The following is a 16,146-nucleotide window of genomic DNA, read 5'->3' on the forward strand; positions in this document are numbered from 1 at the left end:
ATTCTGTACAGTTCCACAACTACTTTCTACTTCACTTATTTTAGCTTCCAAAAATGATCAGTTTTGCTTCCTAATCTGCACACCTCCTGCAAAATGGAAATTGTATTACTTTCGATTTCTAGATCGACTAGTTTCCATAGCATGGAAGTTCCTGTTACACATCTATAGCACAATTTAACCCCCAAAATATATCACCGGATACAGCTGTACTGCTGTCTAAAGCTAAACAGGATATACTGGTTTTACTACAGTATAAATAGCAGAAGCAAATGCACTGGAGAGCAAAACCAGTAYGATGAAGGTGCAGACTGGGAACTGCTTTTTCAAAGCCAGGTCACATCATTCATCTCGGATACCACAAAAACCTGCACTGAAACCCCTGATTTGCAGCTCATGTAAAACCCAGATTCACCCAGCTCGTAAGAATGCAAACCGAGTCCCTAGTCACACATGCAGTTTTTCTAACAGACCATAGAAGAGAATTCTCAAATGATAGAYCAGTGCAGCACAGAAAATTGGGCTCACATCTGGTGGACACTGAGTCAGTTCTCAGAGTTCAGCTTGAGAGATCCCAGGCCTTGCTTTTCAGTAATGCTAAACACATTTGCCACAAAACATGGTTCCTCTTGTGAGAGCTGCTACGTTCCTTAAGGGGTCATTTTGAAAAATGCTCCTGAATATTTATAAGCTTCTCAAACACTACCATTAATGAATGTAAAACAACTGCCATGAGTTTTCAACTCTGCATTTATATGACATTTGGTATATAACAACTAAGAGGATAGAGATATTCTGAAGCACCTGCCCTCAAGAAGTGCTGCTCCCCTGAATGAGGTAGGATCATGTACAGAAACAGGAAATGCAAATTTGTTATCACACATCCATCAATCTCAACACTTCTTTCCCCCCCCCCAACTTGTAGTGTTCTTATTATCTCTTTTTAAATAGCTTTAAAAAAATGATTTTTTTCAACAGGATATAATTTTTAGCTTGAGCTGAAGTACTTATATTAACAAAAATTATTCTGGCTGTATTTGGAAGCTAGTGATGCAATTTGTAACTCCTGTCAGTAGTAGAATTCTTTAATTGCTTACTGTCCAGACATTCACTTTAGTTTGAACTCAAAGTAATTTATTTCAAAACCTAAAGAAAAAATAAATACAGTTAAAAAACAAATAACTTGGGTGAAAGCACATGCTGTGTTTTTACCCATCTGGCTAAGTTTTATCAGTGTAGATGTTTTTTCTGCTTTAGAAAAGAACAAAAGCCTGTAGAGCCAAATACATGCAAGACTAAGTTAAAATTTTATTGGAAATATTCAAAAGCTTCAGTAACAAGATTCTCTTGTAGTACAAATATAGGTTTAAATGCACAGACTAAACTCATTAAAAATCTAGTCTTGATTACTGTACATTGCTCTTGGCTACCCATTTTGTGAATGAAATGGAATGAGAGCTGAGTTAGGAGAAACTACTCTGGAAAGGATGAACTACTCATGACAAAATTAGAAAGTTCTCCTTTCTCACCCAAGCACTCTACTAGAAAATGTTAAAAAAAAAAAAAAAAAAAACAAGTGGAAGGCTCTGAAGTCTTCGAGAGTTCAGTTTTTCCATATCTATTTCTGTTTTCAATCACCCGGCCACAGCATAGTGAGTCCTAATTCTGTACATTTTGCTTGTCCTTGAATCCAGCAAAGTACAAACTCACAGAGTAACTGTGACTTTCGAGGGCTAGAAAGACCAAAGATCACCTTCCACACCACAAAGCTTGGCAGGGTAACTTGAAGCACAGGCAGGCATCTGTTTAGAACCAAATCCAGGTGGAAATAGCTTCACTCAGCATCTGTAGACTTATAGTGATCATCATCCACAGTGGAATAGATATGTCCCTCACTGCTAAGGAATTCAACTGCTTGCCTTAGAAGAAGGGAAAAAAAAACAGTCAAAACTACTTCACGTCAACATCGTTCTTTCTGGGACTTCCTATCTACACAGCCCATCCTTACTGTTTCTCTCTGGTATGTGCCAAGGGAAGCTTGCATGGCTCTATCTCATGATCAGTTTAAGTGCTGCTCCACTGCTCAGCAAGAACAGAAAATTTCTCCAAAGGTAAGGTAAAATGCTCAGCCAATGGCTCTCAGCCTTTTCCTACCATGGAAGCCACCATGTCTCTATTTTCCAGATACAAGCAGGGCCTACAAATCTCTGCTTCAAAGAGGGCAGAACACAGAAAGACATTGGAATTTTCTGACTTTAGACCTCATTATTCTTCTGAGTCTCAAAGAAGAGAAGTTACATGAGACAGCAAAGAAAAAAAAAATCATCCATTCCCAAGTTTTGGCCAATACGCAAGAAGAGCAACTTAGTCCTCAAACTCACGCAGACAATAGCACACAATGCTGAGGCATTGTAATACTCCCAGGTATGTGCAACTTTGTTACTGAAGAGTTAAAAGGCATCACTCATTTTCAAAACAAACTGTTTATCACCACTTCATCTGATAATAGCTCAGTGTAACCTGTTTCACTGAAAGACTTCAGCAGCTCAGACTCACTACCACATCCTACTGGAAATGTCTGAAATTACTAGAGTAGTTTTACAAGTAGACATCTTGCCCATTATTTCCTTCCCCTTCTTTATCACGCTCTAGGAAGGACAGCTTGAATCATCAACATATCCTCTGTCTCCATATACTTACTTGATTGTTGCCATACTGATATTGTGGAGTTGAAATTTGAGCTCTTGAAGACTCATACCTTCTGCAACAGGGCAGTTCTTAATCAAGTTCAACACCTGGAAGAACAAGAAGCTAGGGATAGCATATGCAGTTTGTTCAGGAGTACAGTAAACTATGCTCTATTTTCCAATATTGCTTCTCCTCCTCTCCTTCCATTCCATATGTTCACAGTACCATATAGATCTTCATTCCATTAGTTTGCAAAATACTAGCTGTGTTTGCTGAGAAGACTCAAACTTCTTTTTACAGGAGCAGAAAGTTTCCAGTTAAGACCAYGTGGTCTTTAGTTAAAGTCTAGCACCACACAGCCAATATTGGTATACAACTAAATTTGTCTATTATCGATGGACAGTTACCACTGCTAATGCTGTGTTCCAGAAGTAGCTTGTTGTTTGCACCTACCTGACTCTGATGTGCTGTGAGTCCATTCACTGGCAGGCTGCCACCTCCTCCATAGCTCCCCATGTCACCTATCCCAGCAGAGGAAAGGGAATGAGGCATTCTTGATGCTGACTAGAAGAATAAAAGAGCTGCAGTTACATGGGCTGCTCTCAAGCCTGAGGGATGAAAGACTAAATGTTATTTCAGACACACAGTAAATAAAAATAAATTCTCAAAAGAAACAATTGGAAGCTGACTGCAGTGTAATTTCTCAACAAGGAAGGGCCAGCATTCCTGCTGTACCTTCACTGCAGCCCTACAGCAATGTAAAGCTCATCAGCCTCACAAGTTGAATAAAATTTCCTCAGCAAAAGAAGAGGTCTATCTCTTTAGGAAATAACCAATAATCCCCTCATTCAGCATAAGAGTGAAGATGCTGTCAAGATCTCCAAGTACATACCATAAGATTTTTTCTGAGGATCATATGTGCATTGACGATTTCTAGTATGTGTGTGGTAAATTCATTCATATTTTCTAGAGGCATGATCTTAAATGCCACCAAGCTCTTCTTATTCTTTCAGAGAAGAAAAAAGGGGAAAAAAATAAATCACAGCCAACAGGAACATTCTTAACACCAAACCTAATCATTATTTCTGGGAATAAGGATAGTGGTAGGTAGGGGGCTTGTCTGCATGTAACTAGTGCCCAARTTTTTGGACTTGTTATGTGTTTTTCTTATATGATATAGACAGAGTAACTTTACACAAGATATGATAAGAATTTAGATTGATGGCTCCTGCTTTCTTACCCATATAATTAACGTAACACCAACAGCTCTGTTCAAGAAGGTAGTACTAGCTGTTTACCAAAACAACAACAACAAAACACCTTATGAATGCTTTTTAAAAAAGCTGTGCTAAAAAACTACCTTTCTCAGTACTGAGGTAGTGAATTTGAAGATTAATTCACACAGTAAAAACAAAGGGAGGAACCTTAAAATACATATACATGTTTTCTTTTTCCAGCTGGCTAGTAACTAACTGCACTTTGTTTTAATCACTATTTGAACAGTTACTATTATGATGCAACTGTATAATGTTATTACCCTTCACCAAGGGTCTCCCATTAACCAGAATGAGGTCTAAGCTCTACAGTACAAATATACAAGAATACAGTGGCCCTTACAGTTCAGCTGAAGGCAATGTACTGATCAACACTGGCATTTTAAATTGATCTTCTGTCCTTTGCATTTAGGATCAATTGAAGTGATTTATACAGCACTGGCAAAAACATTCAATGAAAGGCTGAACAAGAATCATGATTAACTGGATATTCTAAAAAGACCCTACTATCTACTTTACAAGATCACTAATCCTTCAAACCACTGATCCAACCTCRTAACTTGAGGAGTCACACATAAGTAACATGGTTTTACCTGGAAAGATCGAAGATGACCAGCTACTTTTACATAAGTTCCTGGAGGTACCACAACATTCTCACTACCTGCCTCCTTACAGAAACGAAAAAGGGAAAAAAACAAGGTTTTGCTCATTCACATTTTCATTTCTCCATCATCACAATAAGCATCTTGAGAAAGGAGGCTTATCTCAAGCAAACATATAAGCCATACATTTCTATGTCCATTAAAAACAGTTAGTACAAATAAAAAATGGGAAACCCTTTAAGTGAAAAAAAAAACTTCGTTTCAATACACTGCATATTTGAAGGCAGTCAGTCAGTTGTATTATAGTGTTCTGATGCCTTTGTCCACTTTTGAGGGATCTTCCAAAAAGCACCAAAAGGAAGAAAAAAAAATGAGGTATTAAAAAAAAAAAAAAAAGACATGTTCAGCTATAAAACTTGGGTCACAGGTATGGAAACAACTACATACTCTTTTTCTAATTTATGATGAACTTGTAATTAAGCCAACTGATAGTCTGCTTAATTACTTTTCCAGATTGTTCACCGCAGCTCAGCTGTTTGCCTTCAAAAAAGTTTTAACATGGTCCAGCTTTAAAAGCTTGCTATATTAGCATGAGAATCCAGTAACAATTACCATCGCTACAGGAGTCATGCATGGACACAAAGGTATTGAGGACTCATCTCAGCTCAGTTATAAAGTAACATTTGAGCTTCCACCCTTAAACATCTCAAAGGTTATTTAGCATGCTTCAATGTAGAACCACATATAAATTTTAAAGCAGGAGATGAGTTCTATGTAACAGTGGTAACCTGTGCTAAAACAATATTTTCTCTGGCTTTCAGAGGTATATTATTTCCCAAATATTTTCCAAAACAGCCACATTGTTTATCTTTTTTCCCCAAAAAAAGAAATATTAAGTTTGTAACGAATGGGGTAATAAGAGAATGTCACAGTGAATGTGGCAGGGTGTTCATCACAGAGAACTGCTAAAAATGACCAAGAACGCTTGAGTTCTGAGTTGCGCACCCCATTTAAAACATAAGGGGGGGGGAACCAAGCTAAAGTTGGATTCGTGATTCTCCGTTCTCTGATTACGAGTTACATCCCTCGCTCCCACCTTTCCCAAGCCAGCAGCATTAACAAGAACCATCCACAAGCCCCTTTCTCTCCGCTGTCTTCCCCAKTGGTGCTTACGTCCGTATCAACCCACTGCCTGACGTCCATGGGCGCCGCCGTCATGTCGTCCACTTTGTAGAGGATGTTTGTCGGCGCCTTCTCCGCGTGCCGGATTATCCCCATAATAGTGACCTGCGGGGGTGGGGAATGAAGAAGAGGAGACTCCAGGGCGGGGAGGCCGCGGCGGGACGGCCGCTCCCCGCACGCCGCCCCGCGGCGCTTACCTGCGAGATCTCCACGTCGCGGATCCTGAAGGTTTCGTCGAGCTGCTCGGCCGCCAGCAGCTGCGACACGGTGCAGGGCACGATGTTCTGCGAGCGGGCTCGCTGCGAGGGCAAGGCGAGGGCGCCGTCAGCGCGAAGGGCCGAGCCCCCCCCCGCCCCCCTCAACGCCCCGCCGAGGCGCCCGCTCCCGGCCTACCTGCTTCTTCTCAGCCTGGGTTCCGGCGGGGGAGCCGAAGCCTCCCGGGGACTGCATGTAGCCGCCTGCGGGCCCCGCGCCGCCCACGCTGCCGTAGTTGCCCTCGAAGCTACCTAAGGAAGGCGGAGGAGAGACGCTGAGGCGGCCGCACAGACGCGCTACCCGCCGCCGCCATCACTACCAGGCGGCCCCGGCTTCTCCCGCGCTGACCCCGGCCCCGGGCCAGGCCCCCGGCCCCGCGCGACGACGCGCGACGACTCCCGGCGTCTCCCCGCACCCTGCCCGCTCCACATGGCGGCGGCGGCGCCAGGCCCAGCGGCACGCAGCAAGCGCYGGTCCCACCGCGTAGCCCCTCGGCGCGCGCGCCGCCGTCGCTGCCCGCAGTAGCTGCCCAATCCGCAGGCCCGCTGCTCCGGCCGGCCAGCCAATCACAAACCGCTTTCCTCCGGCTCCTTTCCAATGGAGGCGAAAGCGGCGGGGAGGCTGCCGGCGCCATTTTAAGTGCTGGCGCAGCCCGGCCGCCACTGAGGTGAGAAAGGCTGCAGGAGGGTGGGGCTGTGGCGTCGCTCAGAGGCACGGGCAGGGCAGGGCAGGGCAGGGCAGGGCACGGGCACGGGCACGGGCACGGGCACGGCGGCTGCCCGACATGAAGCCCGTCGCGCTTCTCCTGCTCTGCCCGCTCTGCGCGGCGCTCGCAGGTAACGTGACGCTGGGGGTGGTCGCGGCGGCGGGTGACCCCGGGGCGCTCGCTCGCCCGCCCGCCCCGCTGAGCTGAGCTGAGCTGCGGCGTCTCTCTCGGCGGCGGCAGGGCGCTTCTGGCACATCAGCGACCTCCACTGGGACCCCGGCTACGACGCGGCGGCGGAGCCCTCGCAGGTTTGTCCCTCGRGCGGCTCCCAGGCCGCGGTCGCCGCCGGGCCCTGGGGCAGCTACGTGTGCGACGCGCCGTGGCCGCTGCTCAGCTCCGCCGTCCGCGCCATGAGGAGCCTCCTGCACCAGCCCGACTTCATCCTTTGGACCGGGTGAGGAGCCGGGCCGGGAGCGGCGCCAAGGGCCGAGCGAGGGGGCTCCGTGACGGCCTGTCCTCTGCCACCCCCTCAGGAAAAAGAATAAAAAAAAAATAAATCAGGTATAGGATTGGCCTCAAAGCCATGCTTTATAAAAACGAGGCAACCTGAGTTCTTCCAGGTTCACGTTTTCCATCCTTCCGCTGAAGTCCTGGGAGGTGAATGCCCCACGCTCGCGTTGTCAGGAATCTTCAGCTACGAAAAAAATCCTCCAAATGTTGCAAAAAATCGGCAGGGCTGGTTCTGTGCTTACCCACGCTCTTGCTGCGTGCCTTGATGCGGTGTGATTTGAGGTGTGCTGGTGTTTGGCCGGGAGCCTTCCTTAGAGAACGGGAACGTCCAAGAACTTAGCCTGAAGAGTTTCGTAGTGAATTCAGGGTTCTTCATAACATAACTGTTTCGGAGAGGTGAGGTTTGGCTACGCCTTGAAGCGCAAAATGGAGGCTTCTGGCAGAGCTGTACGAAGCGGAGGGGAGACAGCGGAGGGAGGCCCTTAGGAGCGAGAGGCCGGGCTCCCAGCACTGAGGGATTTTTCTGAGAAACTCCAAGTAAGGTGAGGGAAGATGTTAGAATTCACCATCCTTTCATTTTCTTCAATCATTGCCATCCCTGTCTGACTTCACACAAATTCTGAATACCCAAAAATGCTTGGGGGAATGGGGTGTGCTCGTTTTGTTGGCGCACAGAGCCCTGACTTGTTAAAGACACCAAGAGAAGGGGATCGGAAAACAGGCTTGTGGCATTTCTTCAAACTACAGAGAGGAAGCTGCAAGATTTGCCTCCAGAAGGGGCTATTTTTCTTTAAAATTATAAAGAACTTCCCTAAATAGAGCTTTCTTATAGTATGATGCCCAGAAGTGGGTACCCTGTTCTACAGGAGGCCATAATAGCACTTGCAGACAGTGAAAGATTTATTTGGCGTGATACCTCTACGTGCATACATCCTTCTGTAATGCTTGCTTCTTCTAACAGTGCAGTGTTTGCAGTGTGCTTTTATCACCTCCAAGCATGATCTTCAGTGCTATTAACTAACCCACTGTTCCCACTTTATATTTGTGCAGATGATCGTTTCTACTTAGAAATAGCTGTTGGTCCTTAAAACTTGTCGTCTTTTTCTCAAATTGTTTCTCCCAGTTCTTCAAAATTTTTCTGAATTTTAATCTTATCCTCCAGTGGGCTTGTAATCCTTAACCCGATATTGTCTAGAGATGCCAAAAGCATTGAAATGGGGGTCTGCTAGATTTTTAGAAGTTAGATCTTAAGGATCACTGCCTTACTGGAGACGTCCATTTGTTTAATTTTCAGTGAAAGAGTTATTTTGCTGCTGTCTTGTGTATAAAAATTTTTATTTCACTATTGCTGATCAGATTTACTACCAGACTGTGAAACACTGTTCCTTGTAAGATTGCCAGCATCTGTAGCATCTGTTAAATACATAAACAAAAAAAATGTAGCCTTGTAGATTTTTCAAGACAGAATAAAGCAGAGCAGGTCTTTACCGTGAGCAATTCCTTGAAACTCTTGTTAGGGCCCTTGACAGTCAACATAGTGCTGCCCCAAAATGTTTTGATCATCTTTCTGTTTTCTGGAAGGCAAAAAAAGAACACAGGGCATAAATCCAAGTTCTCTGCCTTATCACTTAAACATATGCACTGCTGGTCATAGATGCTGACTCTGCTGTTTTTACTTGTTTGCTTGCTTGYTTGTTTGCTTGTTTGTTTTCTCCAGAGATGATACTCCTCATGTCCCCAGTGAACAGCTTGGAGAAAAACAGGTTCTGCATATAATTGAAAATCTGACTTCTCTGATAAAAGAAATATTTCCAGGTAGGATTTGAGAGAATGAATAGGGGAGAGGAGTACCAAGTCTCCTGGGAAGAACTTACTGTTGCGGAGAAATGATATAATTAGGAAGGGGAAAGGCACTGAAATGCTGCAGGCATTAGAACTAGTTTGTCCTCTTCCTAGTTCCTGTACAGGCCATTTGAATGAAGACATGTCTGACACACCCTTGATATTTCAGATTAATTCACTCAGAAGGAGAGAAAAGAAACATTTCTGTAAGTACTYGTTATGAAAAACAAGGCTGCAAAATTTCTCACTTAATCCATCTCAGCAGTAAAGGAACAAGTTTTATTGACAAGGAAATCTTACTAACTCTGACTATAAAAACATGGCAATCTTGCTCTGGGGTGGCTTCCCTGAGAACAGATGCTCTTTACAGCATTGTATCCCTGGTCCGCACAACCACACGGGTATAGTGTAGGTGGTGACCTTTTATGAAGCTCTCAAGCCATGCTGTTCTTTCTGAGTCTAAGTTCTCAAGAGAGCTTTGGTGCTGAAAAAGTCTGAAGTTTGGATAGATTCCTCTGTGCTTCCTTTTCTCTGTCTCTAGAAACTAAAGTCTATGCTGTGATGGGCAATCATGACTTCCACCCCAAGAATCAGCTTCCAGGGAAGGAACACAGGATCTACAACCAAACAGCTGAACTGTGGCRCTCCTGGCTGAATGATGCTTCCATTCCTCTGTTCAGAGCAGGTGTGGCACCACTGGCCTGTGTTAGTGTACTGGGAAGATGGGGGTGGTTAGGAGAGTCACCATGAATGAGCTATCTCTGCTTTTATTTCCCAAACTGCAGTGTTTGTAGAGGAAGGTTTAATTTAAAACTGATTCCTAACAYTGAGTTTTCCTGCATGCAAGAACAGGAATATTTTATGCTTTAGTTTCTCCTGCTTTCCTAGAGCTATAGGAAAGTGTCTCTGCAGAGAATGGTGAGCTCAGTGAAAATAAAAAAGGTCTCTCTAGAAAGCTGTTGGTGTAGACCAGCACTTTGGCAATCTATAGCTTCCCAGCTCCTGGACTGTCCTGTACATGCTCTTAACACCTTGGGCCTCCCTTCACCTTGAGTGGCATATGAAGGATGAGAAGACACAGGGAAGAGTCATACCAAATCCGTATCCTGGAATGGTCAGAGCTGCTGGATATTCCGTAACCAGCCAGAGCTGCTGACACCTTGTCTAGATAGTGACTCTGCTGTGACTATTGCCAAGGAGAGCTGGGAGAGGTAAATGCACAGGGATTTGGGGACACAGCTGCCCATGTGGCCAGAACTCCAGCTCTTTCTCCTGCTGGTTGCTTTTTGCAGGTGCTTTCTACAGTGAGAAGCTGCCCAGCCCAAATACAAGGGGGCGAATGATTGTCCTCAATACCAATCTGTACTATGACCAGAATAACCAGACAGCTGGTGAGGAAGATCCTGGTGGGCAGTTCCAATGGCTGGAAGAAACACTGACCAATGCCTCAAAAGCAGAAGAAATGGTAAAAAAAAAAAAAAAAAAAAAGAGAGAGAGAAAGAAATATTTTAAAAAGCCTCTGTTCCAGGCTTCTCCTAGCATGGAAGAATGACATTCCTGATGCCCGTGTGTGCCAAGGACCAGCAAGTCAATGCTGTCTTCCGAAGCATGGTATCTGCATTCAGTGCAGCTCTTTGCATTGTAGGTCTTCATTGCTGGGCACGTACCTCCTGGTTTCTTTGAGAAGAAAAGAAGCAAGCCCTGGTTCCGGAGTAACTTTAATGAACGATACCTGAAAATCGTGCAGAGGCATCACAGAGTGATTGCTGCCCAGTTTTTTGGACACCATCACACTGACAGCTTTCGGATGTTTTACAGTGATACAGGTACTGATCTGTACCAGCCAAGAGTTTGCGTGATGGCTCTGTTCAGTTCCCCAAAAATCATTGCTAGAGAGGTTTTAAGGACTATTAGCTGAATGCAGCCAAGAAGCGAGAAAAAAGGCTCATTTGCATCTTGCTTTCTAAAACGGCTTGTAAAATGTTTTGGTCAACAAGACACAACAGTGGGTGGGATTCCCCACGTAGACCTAGAGCTCCAGCCTTCTTTCTTGCTTCCCCTTAGATTTTGTAGTTTCCTCTCAGAGTGCCTTGCTGCACCATCCTGATGTTTTCTGCACCTTAGCTGAGACATAAGGGAGCAACTATAGATCTTCACAATGGCATTCTGGGTAGCACTCTTTGGGTCTCATTCACTGAGCATGAATCTCCTGTTAACCCCTACTGTAGACTTTTTTGCTTATACTGAGCWGCAGAAGGCCTGCTTTTAGTTGGAGAAATTGCATGCTCAATTTCTGATACTGTTCAACACATTGATCTTCGTACCTGTGTTGGTGTAACTAGATCTGGTGAGCAATGGGTGCAATGTGGTGAGTGGCCAGGATGCTCATTGCAGTGTGATCTGGATCTCCTACAAACCATGCCTCTCCCACTCATGGTTTGTTTTGCATTTCTATTAAGGTTCCCCAATCAGTGTCATGTTCTTAGCCCCTGGAGTGACTCCTTGGAAAACAACATTACCTGGAGTAGCCAATGGAGCTAACAATCCTGGGATCCGGGTGATTGATTATGATCCAGACACCCTTCAAGTGAAGGTAGGGGATCCCATCATGCTTTATACAGCAGTCTCAGCTGGGTAAATTAATTCCTCCATGTAGTTTTAACAAGCAGGACTACAGGGAGCCAGGAGGCTGTGCAATGCAAGCGCAATGACACCACATTTGACTGGCCCAGGCCACCTGCCTGGATGAGACACAGCAATGGCAGTGGAAGAGAGTTCAGACTTGTTTGTTCTTCTTGTCTTCAGCTAGTCTCCTTTTACACTTGCTTTACAGTCCAGGCAATATGGATTTCAGAACTTTCTTTGGGGACTAACAGACTTGCTTAACACCCTTCAGAAATTCTAGCTGTCTACAAAATTATTCAGGTCTCACCTATATTCTGAATTAATTCGTTTTGTAATGGAGTCAGAAATTAGTTGAATTGCAGGGAAGGCTTCCATTTCCTTTGTCTTTCATTTGCAAAAAGATGGAGGATGGTGTTCTTGTGCCTTTTTTTGCAATGGATAAAGCATCTCTACAGATACTGTGTTTACATGTTTGCAGCATAAGAAATGCATGCTGGTCTGTCCTAAAATACACTGGAGAAAGCTAGAGAGCTAGCGAAGCAAGGCAGAGAGAAAAAGAGCAAGAGTTTGAAAACAGGAGTTTTGTTGGACATTTTTTTTTACTTTTGTTCACACTTGAGTAAATAACTGCTCGATTCTGTAACACTTCTCCAACTGCCCCTTCTGCCAGAGGACAGAGTTGATAATAAATATTGGAGTGATTCTTGGAGGAGGCCAGACTCAAAATTCCTAATATTTCAAAATAAAAAGCAGAAAAAAGCCAACCTTTAAACACTTTTAAAATAGTAAAATGGGATAAAATTGCTTTTATAGTGAGTGCTGAATGTTTTCACTTGAGGCATCTGTCCCTAGGTTTGCATCTTGGTAGGAAGCATGGGTTGGGAGGCAGGTCACCTCCCACAATGTGTGCTGCCTGCTGCTGAATGCACTTTGTTGTGCTAAACAGCAGCATCTAGGAGAGTGGGCTGATCAGATCCTAGTCAACTGCTTCACTCGAGGGCTGAGCCTTTCCTGATTTCTGCTTGTTCTGTTTTTTTTCTCCCTGCAGGATATGGTGACTTACTATTTGAATCTAACTCATGCTAATATGCTGTCCCCAACATGGGAGAAAGAGTATAGACTGACAGAAGCTTTCCAAATCCCTGATGCCTCTCCCCAGTCCATGCAAACATTGCTGGAGAGGATATCGAAGGATGCACAGTATCTGCAGCAGTATTATGAGTTTAACTCTGTCAAATATGACCTTACTGTGTGTGAGGAGACCTGCCGCATTGACCATGTTTGTGCCATCAGGGAAGTTGATTTTATACGATACAATGAGTGTATTAAAGCCAGCAGCCTTGCCTCTGCCATCACCAATGTTTTTCTTCTACTGTTCTGCTTGCTGTTGGCAGCAAGCACTCTAATGACTTAGAACGGAAGTGAATATGAAGAGAGGACATGCTTCACAGTACATTTGAATCAGCGATTTTGAATACTTTTGGCACTGAGGACTTACTTAGAAACCAAGACAAAATTAGTAGCTTTTAGTAAAAACTCTACAGTGTTGATTTGAACACTTCTAGTAAAGCTATTGGGAAAGGGTAATGATTGCCATGAAGCTTTCTCATGCCAGACTGTCCTGCATCAGGGAGTTTCCCTTCCTTCAACTGTGTCTTCTGTCTGAGGTGGTCTTACAGCTCAGCAGATCAGGGTCAGGCTTCCCCCTAGATTTTAACTTGATCTCTTAATGTATAAGAGCTGCAAGCTGCCTCACACTCCAAAGGAGTCTGCCTCCAGATAATTTCTCACATTAGCACATACTTCTTTTCTTAAAAGACCACACAGCTGGAGACCTGGAAGGATTCATTTTAGTGACCTTGTATGGCCTTGCCTTTATGAGAAAAGCCAGGTAAGATTAGTTCTTCCTCTGACAGTGTATGAACTTCTACAAGTTTGGGCCATGATTTTTTCATGTCAATACCCAAGATGAGGCTCTGGGGCACGAAGCCTGATTTTTCAAGTCTTGGGGACAAACAGCTCTTCTCCAAACTTATTTTTTGCACTTTTAACTCGCATCCATTCATTTTGTTCCTTTCTTGCAGTGCTGGGGCATTGCAAGCTGACTTTGACTGCTATGAAACACTAAACAATTCAGTTATTTGCCAGCCTTGGGCTTTTCCCAGCTTTCATCTGAGCCATGAGAGAACTGATACAAAGTGATATTATTGGACCCTTTTAGGTGCAGAGAGACCTAGAAAAAATATTTGCATTGGCTGTGAGCCCCAGGCTCCCAGAGATCTGACTGTGGGCCAAGGAGAACACAGGCTTGCAAAGCAAGTGGGAAGTCACACTCAGAACATGGAACCTAAGCACACCAATGTGTTAGTGCAATCCTAGGCTGCTTGCACAATTCATCTGTGCGCTCTCAGCAGACTGTTTTGTCAGAAAGGTATATACAGCTGAGAAGTGGAAAAGACTCTGGAAGTGAGAATGAAGCCAGTCACCTGTAAGCTGAATAGCACAGGTTGACATGCAGATACGGTCTTGGCCTAGCAGAGAAGCACTAGTGCAACAGAGGTATGTCAGAAAAGAAACAACGATGCGAGAAGAATGGCTCTTGCCTGTAATGGTATTCATCAGATAGAGGACGGAAGACTGTTGTATGACTGTGGACAACCGATTGCTGCTCCGCACCCCAGTTTAGGGACTTCAGGCTTCAAGATCCAACCTTTACATTCAAAACATGAAGCAGCCAGCTTGCATCTCAGACCTGGTCTTCACRACTAAAACTCTCTTTTGGCTGGCTATGAACAGCAGGATACTTTCTTTTCAGATACTTTCTGTGCTAGCTTTCCTCGCTAGTGTTGTGTAAAGGGATACATACTTCCAGAAGTTATGTAGCCATCTAGTATTCTGAGCATAAAAACCTACAGTATGTAAGTCCTTGTTCTGTTCTGGGGAGGTGTCTTACTGGGAGTTGATTTATAGCATCTGTTAAAGCTTAATGGGTAAGGTGAAACTGAGATGGATGGAGTGAAATAGCACCCAAGTGACAGCATATAGTGCTGTAGTGTGTGGTCTGTTGGAAGTAAATTGAATTCTAGACCCATAAATCAGMTGACTGAGAACAAAATTTACCAGTGCAGGGCCTGGGGGGAGGTGGGCTAAGGGCGCTGGTGCTGGTGGGTGGCTGTAGTACCAAGTTTTGCAATGCCCCTGAAATCTTTTTGTTGTTTGCACCAGCTTTACAAAACTGACAGTTCCTGAACCAGTATCTCTGAAGGTTCCTTGCTTCTGCTAATCCCCTGATTTGTTTCAAAGCAAACCCTTGAAACACACGTGGATGTGTGTTACAGGAAAACATTCACATTAAATAGAGCGTTAGAAGGTTGCATAATTGACTGGTTTTACTATGTAGGTGGGGATGGGTCTCCCTGCAGTTCTGCAGGCCAAAGCATTGATGGCATGTGAAAATGGTTTCTGCTGAGAATTATATTGTAAATGAGCCAATATATGTGGATTAAAGGGAGTGAATGATTACAAAGTTCACCAAAAAAATGCTAGTCAGCATTGATAATAAATCTTTCCAGACCATGTATGTGGCAGTGTCTTCTCACCACCTCCACACCAGGTTGGGAATAACTCCATGGTTCCAGAGGCTTGGGGGGGGAGGGGGGAAGGAGGAGGAATAGGGATTTTGGCTCAGCTCTCCAGTTCCAGGGGGAAATGGAAATCCTGAGTGAAGGCAGGGGTATCCCTCTAACACCGCACCGTCTCTGAGGGACACAGCTCAGCTTCCCAACCCTCACCCTCACCCCGGTCTCATTAGCACTTCTTCCTGAGTGCTGGCATCTGTTTGCTCCTGCACGTGGGTACCTAACCCAGGGTCGGGATTTTTCCCACTGGTGGAGGAATTGGAGTCRCTCAAGCAAAAGTGAAGTATTTGTGTGCGCGACCTCTGTATGTTTAAGCTCTGCGTTTGGGGTAATGAGCTCTTTGCTCTACAAGGGTCCTGAAGCGGAAAGGAAGGGTGAAGCCACCTGAGAAAGTGGCTGGCTAGTGACCGGGCAGAAGTGGGTGACCGAGGGCTGGCAGGTGGCTGCAGGAGTATGCGGGGCGCTGCAGAGCCGGGGCGGGGCCGGCGGGCGGGGCGGGCCCGGGGCATGGGCGGGGCCGAGGCTGGGCGGGACCGAAGGCGGCCGAGGGGGCGGGACCATGGGCGGGGCCGAGGCTGGGCGGGACCGAAGGCGGCCGAGGGGGCGGGACTATGGGCGGGGCCGAGGCTGGGCGCGGTGGGGGCGCCGCCGGGAAGTTGTTCGGGCCGGGCCAGGCCGGGCCGGGCCGAGCCGAGCCGAGCCGAGCCGAGCCGGGTGGCGGAGCCCGGAGCATGGCGGCCCGGGGCGACCCGCCGCGGTACCGGCTGCCGGAGCTGCTGCTGGCGGCGGCGGGCGTGGCGGGGGCGGTGCTGGACCTGGGCGCGGAC

The 16,146-nt window shown here is 45.6% G+C and overlaps 3 protein-coding genes across 3 annotated transcripts in view; 2 read left to right on the forward strand and 1 right to left on the reverse strand.

The window, feature by feature from the left end:
- Window positions 1-1,281: 1,281 nt before the first annotated feature.
- RPA2 (replication protein A2) lies at window positions 1,282-6,526 on the reverse strand. The gene is made up of 9 exons (XM_085302972.1): window positions 6,414-6,526; window positions 6,137-6,249; window positions 5,941-6,042; window positions 5,735-5,848; window positions 4,553-4,627; window positions 3,578-3,691; window positions 3,139-3,249; window positions 2,698-2,792; window positions 1,282-1,916 (listed from the first exon to the last, which is right to left on the reverse strand). Exons 1-9 carry the CDS (start codon window positions 6,427-6,429, stop codon window positions 1,832-1,834), a joined length of 825 nt encoding a protein of 274 aa, XP_085159098.1. The 5' UTR covers window positions 6,430-6,526; the 3' UTR covers window positions 1,282-1,831.
- A 156-nt stretch (window positions 6,527-6,682) lies between these two features.
- Window positions 6,683-15,259, forward strand: SMPDL3B (sphingomyelin phosphodiesterase acid like 3B). Its single transcript, XM_085302971.1, has 8 exons — window positions 6,683-6,834; window positions 6,945-7,158; window positions 8,932-9,029; window positions 9,598-9,741; window positions 10,349-10,521; window positions 10,702-10,882; window positions 11,516-11,649; window positions 12,730-15,259. Exons 1-8 carry the CDS (start codon window positions 6,783-6,785, stop codon window positions 13,093-13,095), a joined length of 1,362 nt encoding a protein of 453 aa, XP_085159097.1. The 5' UTR covers window positions 6,683-6,782; the 3' UTR covers window positions 13,096-15,259.
- Window positions 15,260-16,001: 742 nt separating this feature from the next.
- Window positions 16,002-16,146, forward strand: part of XKR8 (XK related 8) — a 3,500-nt gene continuing 3,355 nt past the window's right edge. The window contains exon 1 of the mRNA XM_085302999.1: window positions 16,002-16,138. Coding sequence (XP_085159125.1) covers window positions 16,051-16,138 — 88 coding nt within the window. The 5' untranslated portion in view covers window positions 16,002-16,050. The remainder of the gene's footprint in view (window positions 16,139-16,146) is intronic.

The sequence above is a fragment of the Rhea americana genome, unplaced genomic scaffold, assembly GCF_003343005.1.
Source record: "Rhea americana isolate MKP2758 unplaced genomic scaffold, rheAme1 scaffold_195, whole genome shotgun sequence".
NCBI classification, from domain to species: domain Eukaryota; kingdom Metazoa; phylum Chordata; class Aves; order Rheiformes; family Rheidae; genus Rhea; species Rhea americana.

Bases quoted from the DNA above. Each gene is read 5' to 3' on its own strand.
- RPA2 (XM_085302972.1), bottom strand. The intron at 5,849-5,940 runs GTAAGCGCCGCG...CCACCCCCGCAG, and splicing joins GCGACGTGGAGATCTCGCAG to GTCACTATTATGGGGATAAT. The intron at 3,692-4,552 runs GTAAAACCATGT...CTTCTCTGAAAG, and splicing joins GTCATCTTCGATCTTTCCAG to AATAAGAAGAGCTTGGTGGC.